This window comes from Apus apus, chromosome 4 (genome assembly GCF_020740795.1).
Source record: "Apus apus isolate bApuApu2 chromosome 4, bApuApu2.pri.cur, whole genome shotgun sequence".
In the NCBI taxonomy this organism is placed as follows: Eukaryota; Metazoa; Chordata; class Aves; order Apodiformes; family Apodidae; genus Apus; species Apus apus.
The window spans coordinates 86,796,397-86,816,520 of NC_067285.1; the positions used below are offsets into that span (position 1 = coordinate 86,796,397).

General features: G+C 35.6%; 1 protein-coding gene across 5 annotated transcripts in view; it reads left to right on the plus strand.

The window, feature by feature from the left end:
- The window catches only part of CLOCK (clock circadian regulator), a 63,895-nt gene that overhangs the window by 20,184 nt on the left and 23,587 nt on the right, over nucleotides 1-20,124 (plus strand). For 4 of the 5 annotated variants that reach the window (XM_051619930.1, XM_051619934.1, XM_051619931.1 and 1 more), the window contains exons 3-8: nucleotides 8,694-8,807; nucleotides 11,130-11,220; nucleotides 12,808-12,867; nucleotides 13,284-13,432; nucleotides 17,744-17,835; nucleotides 19,229-19,318. In XM_051619930.1, coding sequence (XP_051475890.1) covers nucleotides 11,174-11,220; nucleotides 12,808-12,867; nucleotides 13,284-13,432; nucleotides 17,744-17,835; nucleotides 19,229-19,318 — 438 coding nt within the window. In that variant the 5' untranslated portion in view covers nucleotides 8,694-8,807; nucleotides 11,130-11,173. Of the gene's footprint in view, nucleotides 1-8,693; nucleotides 8,808-11,129; nucleotides 11,221-12,807; nucleotides 12,868-13,283; nucleotides 13,433-17,743; nucleotides 17,836-19,228; nucleotides 19,319-20,124 lie in introns of those variants that run through there. The other variant, XM_051619935.1, reaches the window with a different exon arrangement.

Genomic DNA, 20,124 nt, shown 5'->3' on the forward strand with positions numbered 1-20,124 from the left:
CTTGCTAGTTGAGATGGCGGTCTTTTAAGCAGTGCTATTTTTAGCATCTTCAGTAATGACCTGGAAGGGAAGGTTCAAAATGTTTGCAAATAAAATACAGTGATGCTAATTTGGGAGGTGTTGAGAACTTGAGAATTCAGAGAAGGCTTTGAGGGGCAAAAAGCAAGCATACAGAGATGTGTTTTGGTAGATAGAAATAGTGTTGTCTGATCATTCTGTGAAATAAAAGCTTGAGAAGTCATAGAAGAGAAAATGGAAAAAGCTCAGAAAGAGAATTTGAAGTCATGCAAATATAGTGGGTGTGGCCTCAAGTAATTGCTACCATTTTTTGTTGAGTGTTGTAGATAGTAAAAGGGACTAATAGTTCTCACATAGGTAACTTTAAGGACTCATCTGAAACTTTTTAGAGTTTATATGGAAGTATCAGCTTTGCAGAGTAATTGACCTGTACATGAGTCACCTCTGCTGGGAAATCTAAACATCAGAAGCACTTCCACAGCTACACAAATCAAGGATTGTGCCGTTATTTTGGAAAAAAAATATGCCCATCACTACATATTTTAAAGTGTTTTATTTCTGTGTTTGCATTTCTGCATAAGGTGGATAATTATGTTTCAGATTAAAAATTAGCTTTCTGAAGCACCTGTCATTTGTTCTTGGGTGTTACTGTTAGCAACTGTGCTAATCTTTTATATATGTCCATTTGGTACACTTGTAAAACTCTTTCATAGTTACAAATAGCTGCTGTTGGTATTAAATAATTATTTCATTGCATTTTCTTACTTTCATATTATTCATTAGCTGACTACCCTTGTATAAGTATCTGTACTGCAGGTTATGTTAAAACAGTCACCGTTCATGCTAATTAACATGTTATTTGGTAGGTTGCTAATTACATAGCACTATGTCAGGTATATGTGTATACATGCTATTCTGCTTCTCATTTTGCTGGAGTTTCCTACTGACCTTAAGACTGGCTTCTGGATTTGTTTTCATATCTGGAAGCTGATCCATGAGTCTGGATCAATGTATATAAACAGGCCTCTTTCTGTCCAGAAATTTCATTTGTCATGGGTTGCCACATGAGATGGAGCAATGCATGGGAGCGTACAGATTTTCATTTAAGTATTAAGCATACTTCTCAAGTAGTACCTACAACTCTTAATTTGTTTGAGCGCAAATTTGAATGCAATTTTTCCTGATTTTGTTTTCTGGTTGTAATTTAACACATGGTGTAGGTCAGCATGAAATGGCAGTGTTGCCAAAAGATGTTTAACCTGGTGATTCACTGCTTCCCTTTCCCCTGTGCCAACACAGCTTTTGAGCAACCATGTGGTGAAACAAATGGAGTTGATTTAGCTGAATGAAACAACATTTGGGTCACTTTTAGACCCAGTTTTAGGCTGTGGCTAACATGAAAAGTTTCAGCTTGACCGAGAAGTTTGGTGAAAGCCTTATAAATAACTGGTATGGTGTGAAGTGCCTAGTATCTGTAGCCATGTAGGTATCTGCATGGTTGGTTATATGTTAATCTTGTTGCCTTACCTATGTTAATTCTTCACCTATGGACTGATTCAGAAAAAGTATTTGTCTGTTGCTTCCACATCCTAGGTGAGTAGGTTTAGTCTTAGTTTTGTCCATGAGTTAGGAATAAGTCTTTAAGACTTATTATATAGACTATAAGACTCTCCTTTTTAAAAACAAGCAAACAAACCCAAAAGAAAACTAGAAAACAAAAAACTTGAGTTAATTTCATTGAGTTGTCTTACATGGCATACCACTTGCCGTCTGCTCCCTGTGGCCATTTGTAATGTGTGCATGAACTGAGAAGTAGTAGATGTTTCTGGATGTCTGAATGTTCTAGATAATAACTTAAAGGAGTAAGTTGTTATGAAATGTTGGTTGTCCTTTAAAAATTAAGATGGATTATAAATCAAGTAAAACTGATTTAAGACTCATATTCTTAAAATTTTTCCTGTGTAGACTGCAAAGACCTTAGGTGCAGACCCTCTTGGCCATTTGTTGATTTCTTGGATTTCTGAAGATTTTTAGAATGTTATAGTGAGATATGTAAAAAGTGTAAGTGTTCATTTGGATATAAAAGCTAATACATCTGCACAGGGTATTTTTCCCACCTAGGAAAAAAATAGATAAAATTTTGGAAAGATAAATTTCTGTTAATTTCAAAAACTGATTTTTAGCCACCTTTCCCACCTCACAACACATGCACACTGAAAATCTGGCAGTTAAAGTGCCCACCTAACATGTAGGTTCATATTTTTCTGCTGTTTGTTTTTGTCACAGTAATAAAAGTTGAAAAGTCTAATTTTCTAATTTTAGACATGTTTATATCAACATGGAGCAGAAATTTTGTATGGAATGGAGGAAGAATTTACTTAGTGTTATCTTGCTTTGAATGTGTAACAATTTCATCTGTTGATTTTATTTTCTCCAGGACAGTTTCAAAAAGTTAATTTACTTTCTATATCTAGACATTCTTGCCTCTTGTCATTTGGGTAGAGGAAAAACAACGTTTAACTCTTTGATCCGCCTTATTTCTCAGAGAATTTTGATGTATATTTTTCAGTGAAGGAATAAAATGTTTAATAAAGATTTCCTCTTTGGTTAGATTCATTAGTATTCTTGGTATTATTTGTGCTCTGAGGAATACATGACAAACCATTTTAGACAAATTGATGTTTAAACTAACATCTGCAACTGATACAAAACTTACAAAGTTGCTAATGCTGTTTCATAATTAGGCACATTTTTAATTGGATGAATAATTTCAAAGTGGTGTTAACTCTAGGGTAGCTATCTTGGTACCATATTTAAAAGTTTTTTTTCCTTGAATTTCTATTAATATTGAGAAATCATCAAGTGAAGTTATTTTGTTTTCTGGTAACTATTTTGTAGAAATTTTTTTATTTGTATGTGGCAGGTAATTTTCTGGGATACTTAGTAATATTCAGTGGGAATTTAATCTTGTGAGCCTCCTGAGAGAGAACAGCAGAATCTCTAGATTTTACGCCATCTACAGCACTTTTTCCACTGGCTGCAGTTTTCTGCCCAGAACTGCAGTAAAGGAAGTAAGAGATTTACAGAGACTTGAAGATTTTCAGTTTTGAATGTTGAGTTTTAATCAAGAGGATCATAAAATCATAGAATGGTTAAGGTTGGAAGGGACCTTAAGGATCAGTGGGTCCCAAACCCCCTGCTGTGACCAGGGACACCTCACACTAGACCAGACTGCACAAACCTCATCCAGCTTGGCCTTAAACACATCCAGGGAGGGAATATCCATAACCTCCCTAGGCAGCCTCTTCCAGCACCTTACTACCCTCATGGTGAAGAATTTCTTCCTAATATCTAACCTAAATCTCCCCTCTTTCAATTTAAAATCATTACTCCTTATCCTGTCATTGCCCTCTCTGGTGAAAAGCCCCTCCCCAGCTTTCCTGTAGGCCCCCTTCAGGTACTGGAAGGCTGCTATAAGGTCTCCCTAGAGCCTCCTCTTCTCTAGGCTGAACAGCCCCAACTCCCTCAGCCTGTCTTCAGAGCAGAGGTGCTCCAGCCCTTTGATCATCTTCATGGCCCTTCTCTGGACCCTCTCCAACAGCTCCATGTTCTTTCTTGTGCTGAGGGCTCCAGAGCTGTACACAGTGCTGCAGGTGTGGCCTCATCAGGGCAAATAAGAGGGGCAGAATCCCCTGCCTGGCCCTGCTGGCCACACTTTTGATGCAGCCCAGGATGCAGTTGGCTCTCTGGGCTGAGAGCACACACTGGCAGCTCACGTTGAGCTTCTCATCTGCTACCACCCCCAAATCCTTTTCCTCAGGACTGCTCTCTAGCCATTCTCCCCCCAGCCTGTATTTGTGCCTGGGGTTTTGCTGTCCCAGGTGCAGGACCTGCACTTGGCCTTGTTGAACTTGGCTCACCTCTCCAGCCTGTCAAGGTCCCTCTGGATGGCATCCCTTCCTTCTAGGGTGTCAACTACTCCACACAGCTATGTTAAGCACCATTTAAGGAGGCAATAGGTTTATTTTTCAGCCAGGGTTGATGATGAGCTGATTGTATTTTAGATGTATGAACACAATGCATACTCTAAGTCTAACCTATGGTTCACTGTTACAGATCCAACAGTGGCAGATCTAGTTAGGAGGTTCCTGCTTCTCCTTGTGGAGGGGTACTGTTCCTTAGCTTTGCCAATTTTCAAAGATACATGAAGCCACACTTTTTGAAATAAGAGTGAGACAATTAAGATTGTATTTAAAACTTTGTGATAAATCGGTTCTTTTATTCACATCATTTCACAACTCTGCTTCAGTGAGTGTCCAGAGCTGAAGGGGTTGCGCTCCTGCTGTAAAAGCCACAGAAGCATGACAAGAAGCAGGGTGGAGCCTTATAAATAAAAGTGGGTGCAAATGGAATCTTAATATGTAGTCACAGTCCTTATCTTGTACAAACTAGTTGCACAGGATATACAAGCATTATTTCTGCCACCCTTATGGCTTTGTTATTGAAGGAAGGGGATCTCCAGTAAGGAACTGTGAACACAAAGGGCTGAGAAAATATTTTAAATGAGAATGTAGAAGAATACTATCTGTTTCTGATGGCCAGGTCACTCCTTTCGGGTTTTTCTTTTAAATTTAGTTTTGTACTATTTTGTATTGTATTTTATATTTGTCTACTCCCTCCAAAGGTAATGGGCCTAAGCAAGCTGCACTGACAAGTCTGGTAAAAAGTAATCGTTAATGAAATCCTCATAGAAGTATTGATGATGAGGGTTAGAGCAAGAAGCATTTCTCTTCTGCATCCTTCACGTATTAGGCTGTCCCACCATCAAGACAGCGCTTTGTTCTGTAACTTGGGACTGAATGCAGTTTGCAATTCCCATCTTTCTAGCTCAGGGTTAAAGAAAACACTCCTGCCCACTCTGTCCAGTCATGTGCACTCACAAAATTTCCTATTAAAAGGCCATCACATTGTATGGATGTCTGTGCTAGAAGCAGCCTTCTCCATTTTTTTATGGAGCAGGTGAAGATGTACACCTGCTATTATAGCACATCTATCTACAGAAAATGACATTACTGGGGTGTGTGAGCTCTTCTGCACAAGTGCAGATCAACATTACTGTTTGTTGAAATGGTAGAAAAAAGGTTGCAATTTGTTACTATTCCTAGCTGTTAGAATAACCTTTTCAACTGTAAAGTTAGGACAGCATTTGTTCAGATAGGAAATGGGAGTTATATGTCAGTTTTAAAAACTTGGTATTTTAACAGATAGCCTCTCATAACTTATGAGAAGGGATCAATCAGTTGTTACCCTAATTTGCTTTCTGTTGGTGTGTATATGATTGCAAGCCAAGGAGCAAGTATCTCAAAACCTGCTAGCATGTTTTATTAGGCCAAACTGTATCAGATCAGAGAGTGGGTTATGGTTCACCTATGGAAGATCTCTTCCTCTCTCCAAGAGTTTGTGATTACTTGAAACTAAACCACAGCAAATTCTGCCTCTTGTCCTGGCCTCTACACTGCCTCCAGAAAAGAGAGCGAAAGGTTGGTCTGGGGTGAGGAAAATCTATGAAGCAAAGAGCAAAATGGAAACCAGGACTAACAGCAGTGCACTGTTCTGAGCATGAGATGATGGATGGGTCTCTGCTTACCTGTTGCAGTGTTATGTCCCAGTACAGTAAAACCCTAGAAGTTTGTAATCCAAGTTGTCAGAAGCAAATGTTTCTTTGCTCCTGGAAAGGAGGATCAAGAAAGTTTACCATTATCCTCAGAATCTGTGTAACAAATAGGGCTTTTGGTGCTGTACTTATGTTGGGAATCAGGTTCTGGCTCAGCTGTTGGCTCCCAGTGAGATTTTTCTGCTCCTTGGCTTGCTTACCCTCATATGGAACTAGTGTTGGGAGCTCTGCTGTGGCATGAGGTGCTGTGGAATTGCCCGGCGTGCTGTGATATTGATTATTTAAATAAGATCTTCTCGAAAGCTAATCCTGAGCAACTATAATAACTTGTTGGTTTTCCTGGCAAAATAGGATTATGGCACATAGATCAAGTTGTGTTTAAAAAGTTAATCTGTTTCTCTTTGCAGAAAGTGTAGTTTTGGAAAGCTCTATTGTTTTCTATATTTTTCCTGTGATCTTTCCTGGGTGATGTTATTTGTCTTATTAATAATGTCACCTTACATTAATTCTGTTTGACGGCTGTAATCTCTAAAGTAATGAAAATATCACTTGTAAAATCAAGAGTGTTATGTAGAAATATTTTTTACAATATAAGGGTAATACTGATTCGTTCTAAAAATTATTTATGTTACCGTTACGGTGAAGTGCTAGACTTAAGGGTTGAAGTCACTGATTATGTACAAAATTAAGTACAGGCAACACGTTTGACTCTTGTCCTATCTATTTTTCATTCCAGTTTTAACAGAACATCTGTCATGAGCAAGACAGATCACACTTCGTTCAATCTTTGAATTTTTTTCTAAGATTTAGTATCACGAACAGTATTGATACATACCAGTATTGATGATAAAATTGGACTGAAGTTACTGAAAGCTTTTCAGTCTAAAACATGGAATGTTTTATCAGATGGTGTGATTTCACTGTTTCCTTACGTTAAAAAGCATCGTTGCTTTTTACCCTGTGACTTACTCAGAGCTTTTGTTTCTTTGGACAAGCAATAACTTGGCACCCAATAACTTGAGTGCCAGGTCAGCATAATGCAGAAGTTGCAGTGTTGCTGGTGTTTGTCATTTTGCTACAGATTGAGCAACGTTGTGTATTAATAGTTTGTATATCTGTGGCAGCAGCTAAGATTTTTAATGGAGGACCTCAGCTTTCTTAAGGACAGTTTCTATCCTCCTTTGTTGCAGAAAAATTTGAAAACACACACTGAATGTTTACAGAAAGGCATAGTATATAGAGACAAAAAGACATCATTAATTGTATTTTAAAAAAACCTTATGAATTGTGGAGAGAAGCCCATGACCTTTGAACACTTGTTGCTGACAGTGCTGGTGTGTATGTGTCTTAACTTTTCTGCTGGCTTTCACACACATGCCATTTCTACTGAGTTAGACATCTATGTGGTTTTGATTCCCAAAGCTTTTTCACTGTGATTAGGTTTGATTTTGATCTGGTTTAAGCTTGCTTGTGTTAATTTAGGACAAATATATTCATTTTAAAATCTCTTTTTGAAACATCCTTAAAAACTTTGGTTATTTTTTCTGTTTTAGACATTACCAATGTGGTTCTGTGCTTAAGTCCTGTGGTGTTTGTCTTACTTGTTTAGTTGCGATTTCCTTAATAATGAACCTCTACATACTGCAGAGATGAGGTCTAAAATTTTTCTTAATAGAACTCTGTAAGGAGCTGGGTGAGAGCTGACAGAGTTGTTTGATTCCAAGCAGGCTGAAAACATGGGTTTCATATTGCAGTCTCTGTAACCTAGACTTCCATGGGACTCTTTGTCACTATTAATGTTTGCACTTGTCAAATGGAACAAAACAGAATAGGAGAGGAGGCTGTAAGCAGCTAAAGAAGTAGGTCAATGGGCCAGCAGGTTATTTGGCCAGAAAAGAGTAAGTGGCTTCATTGAATCATGCTTGTAATTATTTTTCTCCTGTTGGCAGATTGTTCTGCTGTGTTTTATCTTCCTGTGTTAATATTTGCATCTGTTTTTTAACAACTTAAGAGCCTCCATTTGGTGCAGAGGAAGGAGAAACTTAACTTTTCTAATCAAGTGATAATTCTGATGTTTTCCCTAAAATCCATTAATTAATTTAGGAGTAGCATATGCTTATTTTTTAGATCCTAGCCTCCTTTTTAGAACTTAATATGCTTTAAAATAAAAATTTTCAGAAGTGGCACATGTACATTGTATAGTGAGTAAATTTTTTTTTCAAGAACAGTAAGCAAGGCAGAGAGAAATGGGATAAAGACAGGAGAAAAAGCTGTTTTCATATAATTAAATGTAGAAAATTCCATGGTTCAAGGGAATAAACTGTATATATGAAAAATAATGGTATAAAGAGACTGGAAGTTGGGGATCATTTCTGTTGGTACTGTGTTTTTTTTATGGAAAAATGCATTTTTGAGGTAGGTTTGGAATACATTCTGGAAAGTGTTTTTGAAGAGGGTTTTCAAAGAAGGGGTTAATGGCTGTGTCTGAGGGAGTAGCAATAATGCAGCTGGGCAACTTTGCTAGTAGTGAGCAGCAGCATTCTACACATTCTGGAGTCCTGAGTGGCAATTTTTGAGACTGGGAGAGGAAAAGAGGTAATTGAAAAAGCCAGTGGAGGCCCAAGTAAGAGTTTCAGCAGTGAAGGTGCTGAAATAATGGCGTAAAGGTATACTTTAAAGGCAGCAAATGCAAGTAAGGATGTAGATGGCATGGGAGATACTGAATGCATGAATAAAAAGCACATAATGTTAAAGACTGGCATAAAGTGATAGCTTATTGCAGAGATTAAATTGTTTCAGAATATCCATTTTATCAACAAGAGCTTTAATGCAGGGTGAATCCAGATAGTGCAACTGAGATATTTTTAGTAGGCAGAATATTGCATTTATAAATTACTCTTACTGAAATTATTACTTCTCTTTTATTAAAAAAAGAACAAGTAAGTGATCATTTTAAAACTCCTCGATGATAAAATTATTTTACTTTTTTTTCTTTATACAGTTCAGAATTTAATTCTTTTCTGCTGAAGGGGATACATCTAACTCTCCATTGTTCTTCAAAGGAACCAATTTCATCACTAAACCTCACACCTAAACAAGTCACAAAGTGTAAAAGGTAAAATTGTACTCTTACAATCAGTAAGGTTCCTGTGCCTTTTAGTCATCAACACTGAAGGGCTGAGTAACAGTTTTAAGTAGTGTTTTTCGTTCTCCAGATCATGACTGAATTTGCTTCTTAGAAATAAACAGTCCTTGATTTCTGTAGCGTTTGCTTTAAACTTGACTGGTTTCACTGGAATTATCTCTGCAGTCTAACCCATTACTGTGTACATGTGCTGAAAATGTGTTATGTGTTGCAAATTTGAATGCAAAGGCAGAAGGGACAGACCTTGAAGAGAGAAACAGTACACTACAGGTATATTTCCTGTAGTCTTTAAGTGCTTTTAACTATTTGTCTTGGATACCAAATCTAAGTTGCTAGTTCTGATGTAGGATCTGTATACTGTAACAAGTTAGTGACTTTATTGAATTCTAGAAATTGAATGCTTTGTTAGTGAATATATTGAGTCTTAAATTCTGATTCTGCATAATAATGTCAGTTGTGTCACATGTGAAAGTTTTTTGTAGTTAGCTGTTAATGTGTTTTGTTTTTTTTCCAGATTAATGGAACAATGTATCATTTGTCTTACAGAATTTCATATTACTCTTGGACTATATAATGTTAGGTACCAGATTAATTTAAACATTAACACCAGGCTAAAAATGTAATTAGTACATACCTGTATTAATGCATACTATGTAAGCTAAACAAAAACAAATTTCTGATTGGTGTCTTGATGTTAAACGTAATTCCATGTCAGTGATGGTAGTTTGCTTTCATTGCTGAACAGCCTGTCTGTTGTTGAATACTTCTGACAAAAATTTAAGCAAACGTAACTTCTTAATTTGCTTTCCTCCTGATATTTCTGGCTGGTTTTCTGCTACTTTAGAAGGCCTGGCCAACTAATTTGGGCAATTTAACTTAGTATGGCCAGTGCAGTTGTCATTTTTAAGAATTGGGATGAAGGAATGGTTTGCTTCCAAAATCTCTTCAGGGCACTAGATTTGGAGAATAAAGACAGGACTGCACACCTTGACATGCATCTTGAAAGAGATTGTGCTGCAGCACAACTCTCCCAGCTGCTTCCCTGCTGTGCTCAAGTTACAAAACTTTGTGGGGAAAAATCCTAGTCTTGTGAAGCAAAACTGCATAAGTAAGCATCTGTTGTAGATCCTGAGACAATTTGATGGGAACACATGCTTTCTTCCTCAGTTTCCCCATGTATGAAAAAATCTGGGTTACAATTCTCTTGCAGCATTTTGCAGACATTTTGGATCATGATGTTGCAGGTGCCATATTTCTTGTGGTACTAACACTGCAAGTGCCACTGTATTTGGCACTTTGAGAAACAAGTACTTCCTTTTCAGAAATTATGAGTCACTGACATGACTAAACTCAGCTCCTTTGACATAAATGCAATGTATTTTTACTACTAAGTTTATAACATAATAAAAATTCCTGAAGATACGGAAGTTCTGTTCATATAAAACTTCTTGCTGCATGTAGTTGTTCCTTAATCACTGACAGTGTCAGACTGCTGCTGCTCCCTTTGGCCAGCTTCTGACATCAGACTTTTTTATATCAAGGAGAAAGGTTTAATTGCATTGGCTTATGTTTTCATAAACATTTAGGTCTTTCTATAAAGTCACATAATTTTTAGGTACCTGAAAGAAGGTACTTACTGAATTAAATTCTTACTTCAATTTTGTATTCCTTCTATTGCTTTTTACGTACTTTTTTGCTATTTAGATAAGACTGGTTTGAACACTTGGTTTGTCTTTCCAGGTTCCACGTAAAGGTAGTAATATTTTAATAGATATCTTACTGTCATCATTTCATGTGTCTATTATAATTATGTGTTCAAGAAAAAAATAATTAAGAAATAAATAGTAGCTGTAGAATGCTATATCCCAAATGCTTTCTGTTTGCACAATTTCTAAGTAGAATGTATTACTGCTGAGGAGTGTATTTTACACCTGTTCAACCTTCAAAAATTATTAGTCTTTTAGGTAAAAGGTAAAATGAAACCAGAAAGCTTTATCTGAATTCAGAGTCAGAAAAAGTTTGTATTGGTTTAGTCCAGACTTCTTTATTGTGACATTTAATGAAACGATGTTTTCTTGAACACTCTGTCATGTTAAAATGAGATATTAAAGTCCAGGTTATGATGGTAGTGGAGGCTGCTTTAGAGAAGGTAGGAGGGAAAAGCAAACGGCTGAAATAGAGGGGATGATTAAAATAAGTTTATATAGCAGATGAAAACTTCAGTGTACTCCACTGAAAAGCATGTTTCTTCCTCCAGAGTCACATTTTGATTTTTTTAAAATTATTTTACAGGCAATCGTACAAATGTCTACCACAAGACTAAAGTGTGATATGTTATGTTTTTTACCATAAGCACCCATAAAATGAGCTCCATTGCAGACAGGTATGTTAATAGACACTTAAGAGCTTTGGGGGAATTGCTGTCAATGGTTTCTTTAACACATAGAGAATATTCATTTATGCAAGACAAGTGAGGTTTTACCTTTTTTTTAACCAAGTTATTTTGGTAGTTGTCAGATGTTTTATAGTCATTGGAAATAGTGATTTTTGTTGTTAGTCTTAAAATGTGTTACTTGTTTTCAGCCATGGATCAGCATCTCTGCAATTTGAGTTGATTTTTAGTGTTTACTTCATTTTTCTTTTTTTAATACTTAAGTATTTGATTAAGGAAAACAAATACATTTAAGCAAGTAGTGATAGTGCAGATGGTAGTAAAGTGACCTGCTAATCTATTTCAAGGGAAAAGTAGTAGCTGAGATACGGTTTCTGCATGATTCCTTGAGCTGGACTTTCTTACCAGATTAGGTGAACACCTGTCCTTAATATTCTGTGTATTCCCATTTTTGAGACTTCAGGAAATGAAACTTGCAGACAATTAAACCTGTTCTAAATAAATAACAATAGAAGCAAAGGGTAAGGCTTTCAAAATGCTTTCCTGAGTTCTTAGTTCTTTTAGTGAAGTTTTGTGACATTTCACTGAAACTTCAGCTTTTTGAATACACAAATTCCTTTTAATTCCTTTATGTTTATGAGGTAATGTTCAAAATAATTACTTTGTAACATCACTGCTTGACAACAGTTACTTACAGTAAGGAAAGGAAACACTCAGATAAAAATTAAAGGTGGATACGTAGGTCAGCATGGGCAGCACTAAATAGACTGAAAGCAGGCAGAAGTCAGACAAAATGCAAAAATCTGTTATGCAGCAGTTTTGGAAAACAGAATAGTTTTGCCTTGACTTTTAAAGGGAAATGAAATAAAGGTGATGTATGTGGTATACTGAGGCATCTTCAAATGAAAATGTGTTCTAACACCTCTTTAGCAGTACATGGAGAGTTGTTAATTGATACAAATTTATATGATGCTTGGTTAGGAAGCAAATGCAATTAATAAATGCCATTAGTTTAACATTGACATTGATTGTATATTTATAAAATTACATACATGGATAAATTGTAGCATATTCCTCAGCCCTCTTCCATTAATCATACTTCGGTATTTAAGAAATGCTTTTTTACAAATATTTCTAGTAATTGTCACAGAAGTTGCCAATAAGTAAAAAGAATTGTATTTGTCCTCTCTTACATTTTCAAAAGGGCAAGGTAACCCAAATAATCAAGAAGATAGGAAAAAAAAAATCAAGTAGTGTTCAGTTAAGCGTTTGCATAGAGTTGTAAGTTCTCATTACAAATAGACTCAAAATTCATTGTGTCAGAAATGTAAGGGTTTTTTATTTCTATTTAATAAATGTTCTCCAAGGAGAACTCATAGCAAATGTGGCTTCAGGTAATTGATGCAATTAATTACAATTAATTAATTAAAATAAATTAAAATTAATTGCAAGACATCAGTATAAAATGGTGCTCTGGTTTCTTCATGTATGGAGATGATTACTGACTTTTTCTTTTCCTTTGTTGTGGTAGGACTCCACAAGAGAGATCTTTAACACTCTCACATTTATTTATTTCAGAAATGATGGAAGCATTTTTGATGGGCTGGTGGAAGAGGATGACAAAGATAAAGCCAAAAGGTAAAATTTTAAAGTTATTTAAGCTAAGAAGTGTCCTATACTTGTACACTTGGGCTTACCAGGGTCATTTCTAAACAATAAAATTGCAGTTCTTTTATAAGTAACCATATTATTCAACAGCATTTCTTTTACTGTCATTATTCAGATGTGTTTTATATTTATAACTGAGATTCAGTCACTTGTATTTTCCTCAAAGGATGTGTTATTCCAAAGGCTTAGATGCACCCCTCCATGAGACAGAGACAGCCATTCTTCACAAATGGCATCTGAGATTTGGAGTAGGTGGTTTTGTGACAGTTCTCACAGCAGAGATTCTTAAGTGGCTGTTTGCATCCGGAAGCTGGCATTAGTATGCAGCTTATTATAAGAAGATGTCATAGTTGTTATAAAACATTCTCTGGCTCTTTCTTTTTCAGAGTGTCTAGGAACAAGTCTGAAAAGAAACGACGAGATCAGTTTAATGTACTTATCAAAGAGCTGGGTTCCATGCTCCCAGGTAATGCTCGGAAGATGGATAAATCCACTGTACTGCAGAAGAGCATTGACTTTTTACGGAAGCACAAAGGTAATTCTTTGTAATAGCAGTAAAAATTGTGAATTCTATTATTTTAATTATATTCATGTATTACATAAAACATGAAACAATTTACAGCTCCTTTAAGGAAATTGTCAAAAAAAGTGTAAAACGTTCCCAAAGAAAAATAATCTTAAGATCACGATTTAAGTAGCAGAGATATAACTATTTCTTTGTGGATATTTTTGCAAAAGCCAGAACTAATATTTTTTATCCTATAGTTGTCAAAGAAGTCTATGTCATAAAGAGGAGCATTCATATTTTAAACAACCTTCAAGTTACTTGTTGTGGACAGTTAGAGACCTTTAGTATATAGTAGCTTTATAAGGCACAAGTTGACAAAGTTTGCTTCACCGGAAAACTCTGCTTATCCATTTCAGTGGAAGTACTTGCTGGAAGTACTATTTTGATATTTAGATAAGACTGTTTTGAGCACTTGGTTTGTCTTTCCAAGTTCCACATACAACAAGATAAGTCACTGACAAAGCTAGTGTGATAGAACTTAATGCTCCCTCACTTCATGTCAGGTATCTACACAACTGGTTGCTTTAACAAACATAATAAGTCAATAGGATGTTGTGGTCTCCAGCAAGCATTATTGTGGCATGCAGTGGGCATACAGACTAGGAGCATGGGCATTTTCTTTTTCCCTTGTAGCTGGAAAAAAAAAACCAAACCGAGAAAACCTATAAATACCTTTAGCTGAGCTTTCTAATTTTCAAGATGTATCCACTCAGGTATAAGTCAGTGAGTTTGTGTTTGTTGTTTTGTAAACTATCATGTGAAATGTCAGAACAATTAATGTCTTTGAATATCCTTGCTTTGTTTTGTTTCTCTGGTTGTTTGCATCAGCTGATGGTGGGATATACCTAGTTACTTGGTACTAAAGTTCATTACAGATTGTTATTTCCATCACAAAAAAGTTCTTCCTCCAAGAGTACACTTAATTCTGGCTGTTTGATATTTCTGTATATAAAAAAAAATCCCTGTTCCTGCTCCTACATATGTTCTTAATATATCATGTTGTGGTTCACACTGCCAAAAACAAGACCAAAAAATTCAAGAAAATGAGCTCTTTCTCTAGTTAATCTCTTTCCTTGAGTAGTTTCTGACCATGCATACTAAGTTGAAAGCAGTGGGAACAAAAGAAGCAATGATTAGTTTATAGAATAAAATACATAAAGCTGTTAAGTGGATGGATAGGTGTGTATTTATGAGCAGTATGTGTGTCAATCTAAGGTATGTTAAGGTGTCGAAAATATTTTTCCGTGCGCTAGCACCTGTCTTCCATTCATGTTATGGTTCAGGTAGCACCAGGTGTGTACTGAATAGTGCTGTTGAAAGGTAAACCTAATAATTAAAATGGAAAGGGGAGTAATTTATGCAAGAATTCATAGGTTTGGTGCTGTGGTTTTTTTCCAATTAAATATTGATAATGCTGTTTTAATTTTCTGAGACATGTTTGTCTCATAGCAAAAAGAAAAGCAGTATGAAGACTCCTTTTCTGTAAAAGCCAGTTCTGTACGTTCCGAGGCCTTTGTGAAAATTGGTTCTGTGTCAAAATCACTTTATGTTGTATTGATGATTCCTGTCATAAAATACAGTATCGGATGAACATGTGTCAGCCATCCAGACAGCAGCACTAGTCATAGTTTTTTCTTCAAAGTGCTGAGATAATTTTTTAAATTAATTTTTTAGGATAAAGGGGGGGAAAAGCAGCTCTGGAGATGGATGCCTTTTAGGGCACAGCCCTTTTGTTTTTCACCTGGAGGGACAGAGTACAGCTTTGTGTTACTGCACATACCATATTAAGGTCTCTAAAGCTGTGGCTGCCAGTGCTTAGTAGCATTGCTCTGCACTGGTTTACATTAAAACATTTTGGACAATGTTGGCAAGGGTCAGAAACATGCTTTGCCTCCTGAGGTGCTTGGATCTGTTTGTTAACAATAAAGCAGAGTGACTCTACCAATAAATGAGCTGTTCAGCACTGATTAGCTGTTATATAGTTGAAAATCCTACTGTGTTCAGCCACCAGGTTTTGATTAACTACATTGCTTCTGGTTCTTTCTGGATCATTTGCATATTTGCTAGGCTTGGTACTTCAGCAGCAGCTCCAGATGAACTGTCTGAGCTGGTTATTGGCTAGTGTGGATTCTGTTTCTCACTGGGAAAAAACAGAGGGCTAAGCACACTGAAATTATATTACTGAGAGCTTCTCCTTGGCTAATACTGCCTAGCATGTGCCTTTGCATTTGTAAACAAGGAATTTTTGGAAATTATTAAAACCTGAAGAATTTTTCTGCTTATCATTACAACTAGTACACTGATATTCATTCAACCCACAGATATATGCTACAGGTCTTGGTCCACCTGGCAGTTTCTTTTGAGGATGCTCAGTGCTGATACAGAGTTATTTCAGATCCAGAATTTGAAGGCTGGATGAGTTTAACATGCAAGCTTGGTTATGCTTCTTTGTATGGTATCTAACTAGGGAACGTGACCGTTTATCTTTGAATGCAACCTTCTGCCATAATTTTTAAGCATTTCTCTAAAGCTACCAAGTGAAACAAGTTTTTTCCATGTTAGTTTGGCTCTGCTTGCCAATATCATTCATACTTGTTCTAATTACAGGAAATACAGGAACACTTGTACTTGTGGCAAGATAATTCATAATGGTTCAATTAAAAAGGCATAAACTTCAGCTTTCCATTAGAGTAAATTCTTTCCATTGTAGAAGCCAAACTGATTTTTTATTATTATTATTATTATTATTATTATTATTATTATTATTATTATTATTATTATTATTATTATTATTATTATTATTATTATTATTATTGTAATTATTCTGAAGTAGGATGGTTATATGGACCAGAATGAGCCAGTGAATCGGACTCTTCCGGTTCTAAAATTGAGATTATCTGTGTCCTGTCAACTGAGTGCTTGAATTTTGCCACTACTTCGGTAGCAGAGCTTTACATTTCTGTCCTTTGACTTCCCCATCATTGCTCAATGTTTGTTCTGATTGAAGAGTTAATCTTGGGGTTATACTCACGTTACCCTTATTCTCCAGCTCATTCTTACTGCTCTGTGGTACTATTTCAAAACAGATAGCAAAAGCCTGATCAATTTATGTTTTTTTATTGGAAATTCTGGTATTATTTGTTGGTGTTTTTTTCCCCTCTCCTTGCAGCTCTCTGCTTCTTGCCAAGTTTCTTGCATGACAGTGCTGCTGTTTACTGTTCTTTTATTTAAGTCTGAAGCTCTTTCATAAAATTTTCCCCTTTCTCTCTGGGAATCAAAGTTCTGAACTGTTCCAGCCCTTTTATCTTTAACTCAATTCCAGCTTTTCTGTTATCTTTGAGCCATCTGAACTAACAAACTATCTTATGGTCTTTGTAAAGACTAGTCCTTTAGAAATCCAGAAGCCTTAAAGACAGGGTTTGGTGGCTTTGGTTTGTCTAAATGCTTGATTCACGATTACTTGTTCAAGGTTGCTCTTACAATCAGTACTTCTGTAATGCCCTTGTTACTCATCAAAATTGAAGTACTATGTGATCTTTTGTCTTGTTACTTCAGCTATCAGTTGATAAGGAAGTGTCAGCTTTCAGAACCTGTGGTCTGGTTTTACTTAGCAGCTGTTGTTTCTCTCACTTAGGTATGGGAAATTAATCTCTGTATTTCTCCCAAGTCCTACAGGAATCTCTGTTCTAAAATTCATCTCTGTTGTAAAAATCAGAGAATAATTCTGCAGTGGAGTCTGTCACACAGCTCTTAACAGTCCTTCTTGCAAATCTACCCTGTTTTTAATGTAACTTTACTTTACAGAAAAATGTGGAAAGAAGAGACAGTGACAATGTTTATTGCAAAAGTTACAATGACCAGGATTGGCCAAATACTTGAGGGTTAGATGTTTTAATGACCTAAACTGATCAGGAATTTTGGCTCTCTAAATCTCTGAAAACAACACACTCAATAAGATATTTTTTATAGTCTCAGAGGAAAGAATATTTTTCTACTGTCAAAATCCATTGCTTACTGTTGTAAACTTCAGCATTACCACAAAGACTGGCATGACTGTAGCACAAACTGGTAGAAGAAAAGAGAAGTCAAATCTCAATATGACATAGGGGAAGTCAACATTTATTTTCTTTCTAAGGAACAACATTGATATGTAATGAATGAACAACAGAGGAGATGGGAGAACCCCCTGCTTTTTCCTACTGTGTATATGTACTTTAGTGGGAAAATAACAGCTTTTGGAAGTGTGAATCCTCATATGGTATATATGTTTGATTGCAGAAATTACTGCACAATCAGATGCCAGTGAGATTCGACAGGATTGGAAACCGACATTCCTTAGTAATGAAGAGTTCACACAGTTAATGTTAGAGGTATATTATTTCTGTTTTTCTGGGAGTGGAATATTTCCTTACAGGGTGTCATTCCATGATGAAATTTTTCAGTTTGATGACATAACTTTTCATTTTCTTCTTTTAACTGTAACTATACTTTTTAATGAAGATAAACAGTCAAAATTTTTATGTGTGCAGTGTAATGTGAAACAGGTTTTTTTTTAACTGTATTTTCAATTGCACAAAACGTTAGAATGGATCAAGTCCACAAATGAACATAATTACTGACAAAATAAAGTGGATATTTTAAATTATCAACACAAGGAAGGCACTAATCAAAGAATTGATATGCATAAATTAAAATCTTAATTATAGAAAAGGCTCCACATGTTCATGTAACTTGTGGACAGTAAAGCATTTAATTTCTTCGCTTGTTACGCTTTACAAAAGTGGTGTGTGAGCATCCCTTTGCTAAAGAAGATTGCATGAATAGCTGGATTACTACTAGAAATAAACATTTGTTATAATTTCCTTGGAAATGAGGGTAAATAATTTGTATCTTATTAGCAAAACAATTTCTAATAATATTTACATGAAAAATAAATGAACAGGCACATTTTATTTTCATTCCATAGTTAAACCTTTTCTTTGAGGCACAGATTTAAAAAGTAAAAAGCTCCAAAAAAGTTCTCTATAGTGAATTTTCATATTTTTTCCAGTAAGTTAGTAAAGTAGTTGCATCTTTTTTTGGAGATTTTTTTTGTTCCTGGTGTTTCTCAAGTCCTCTTCTAAAATATGTGTCCCTAACTAGGGACTGTTAAGCTAGAACTATATATCCTAAGAATATTTTTCAAAGATGTGAGCTTTGAAATATCCTATTTAGAAATACAGTTCTGTCATGCTTTTGTGTTTGGTAGTGTTCAACTAAAAGATAAAATTAAAAAGAATTAAGTTTGAGTTGAGTAGAAGATAAGGCAGTCAGAGCTGTATCTCTCAGTTTTCAAGTCTCAATAAAATCTTGCTAAAAGTTTGTTTTTGTGAGACCGGGAATACTGGGATTTTTAATATCGAAATTCTCAATTTTCACCACTTCTTTTACTTGTTCTTCTTATTTTTTCACTGTTTCTTGCTTTTGTCTCTAGCACATTTTCCTGAATTTTCTAATGCTTAAAATTATGGAACTAAAAATAGCAGGGAGATGGTGTGGGAGATGGATGAAACAGTGGCTAGCTGTGTATGGACTGAAGTCTTGCTTCTGAACCAGATTATTTAAGAGCAGAACAGTGCTGGAATTGTAATGCTTGTAGTATAAAAGCAAGACTAAGAAGTTTTAGTAGTGAAAGTTATTCTCGTTTTTAGAGTAAACTAAACTAAAATTGGTGTAAATTGTTTTCTGTGTCTTTATTTAACTGCCCATTATGTTTAATTTCAGGCTCTTGATGGTTTTTTTTTAGCAATTATGACAGATGGAAATATAATATATGTGTCTGAAAGTATAACTCCCTTACTTGAACATTTGCCAGTAAGTACAAATTACTTTTCAGTAACATATCAGTTTATCTAATAATGGTGTTCTGCTATTAGTACTAATTAGTTGTTAGCCCTTTTGGCATTATAGAACACATGTATGCTTTGTTCTAATACTTCTGCTCTTTCTTCAGCACAACTTCTTCCTGCTGGTCTGTCTCCACTATTAAACATTTCTTTTGGAAATACAGAATGCAGTCAACACTCTGTTAGGCAGAATTATGAAGTGCCAGACTAGCATCAGTTTCTCTTCAACTGAAATAACAGTTGACTGCAGGAGACCCTTTAGAGTTCACACCTATCACAGTCTCTATGTGAGTCAGAGGGGTATTGCTAAAGAGCTGTATCCTTGGAATTTTTTAAACTATTTTACTTCTTTCTTGCTGAAGAACTCCTATAAGAAATACATTCCTGCTGGTTCTGCTTTTAAGCTAGGTATATATATTGGGTTTTATTACTCTTACTCATCTTTAACCTTGGTGGCATTGGTCACTGGTAAATGTAACATTCTGATTTTTTAAAGTTACATTTGAATAATGTTTTTTAGAAATGAGGCCAATGAGTACTAAAAAATGCAAAACAACTGATGAGTGAAACAGTTACTTTTTGAGAGAGAGACAAGTTATTGTTATAGGCTAGTGGTCTTACTGTGATAAGAGTATTTTGTAAAACTTGGAATGGCATATTTGAAAAATTATTCTGCAAAACACAAATTCCACTAAGGTATCCATGGTATCAGCTCAAGAATTTTGAAAAATATACAGGTAATCTTAATTCTTTTAGAAAAAGTAGAATTTACCA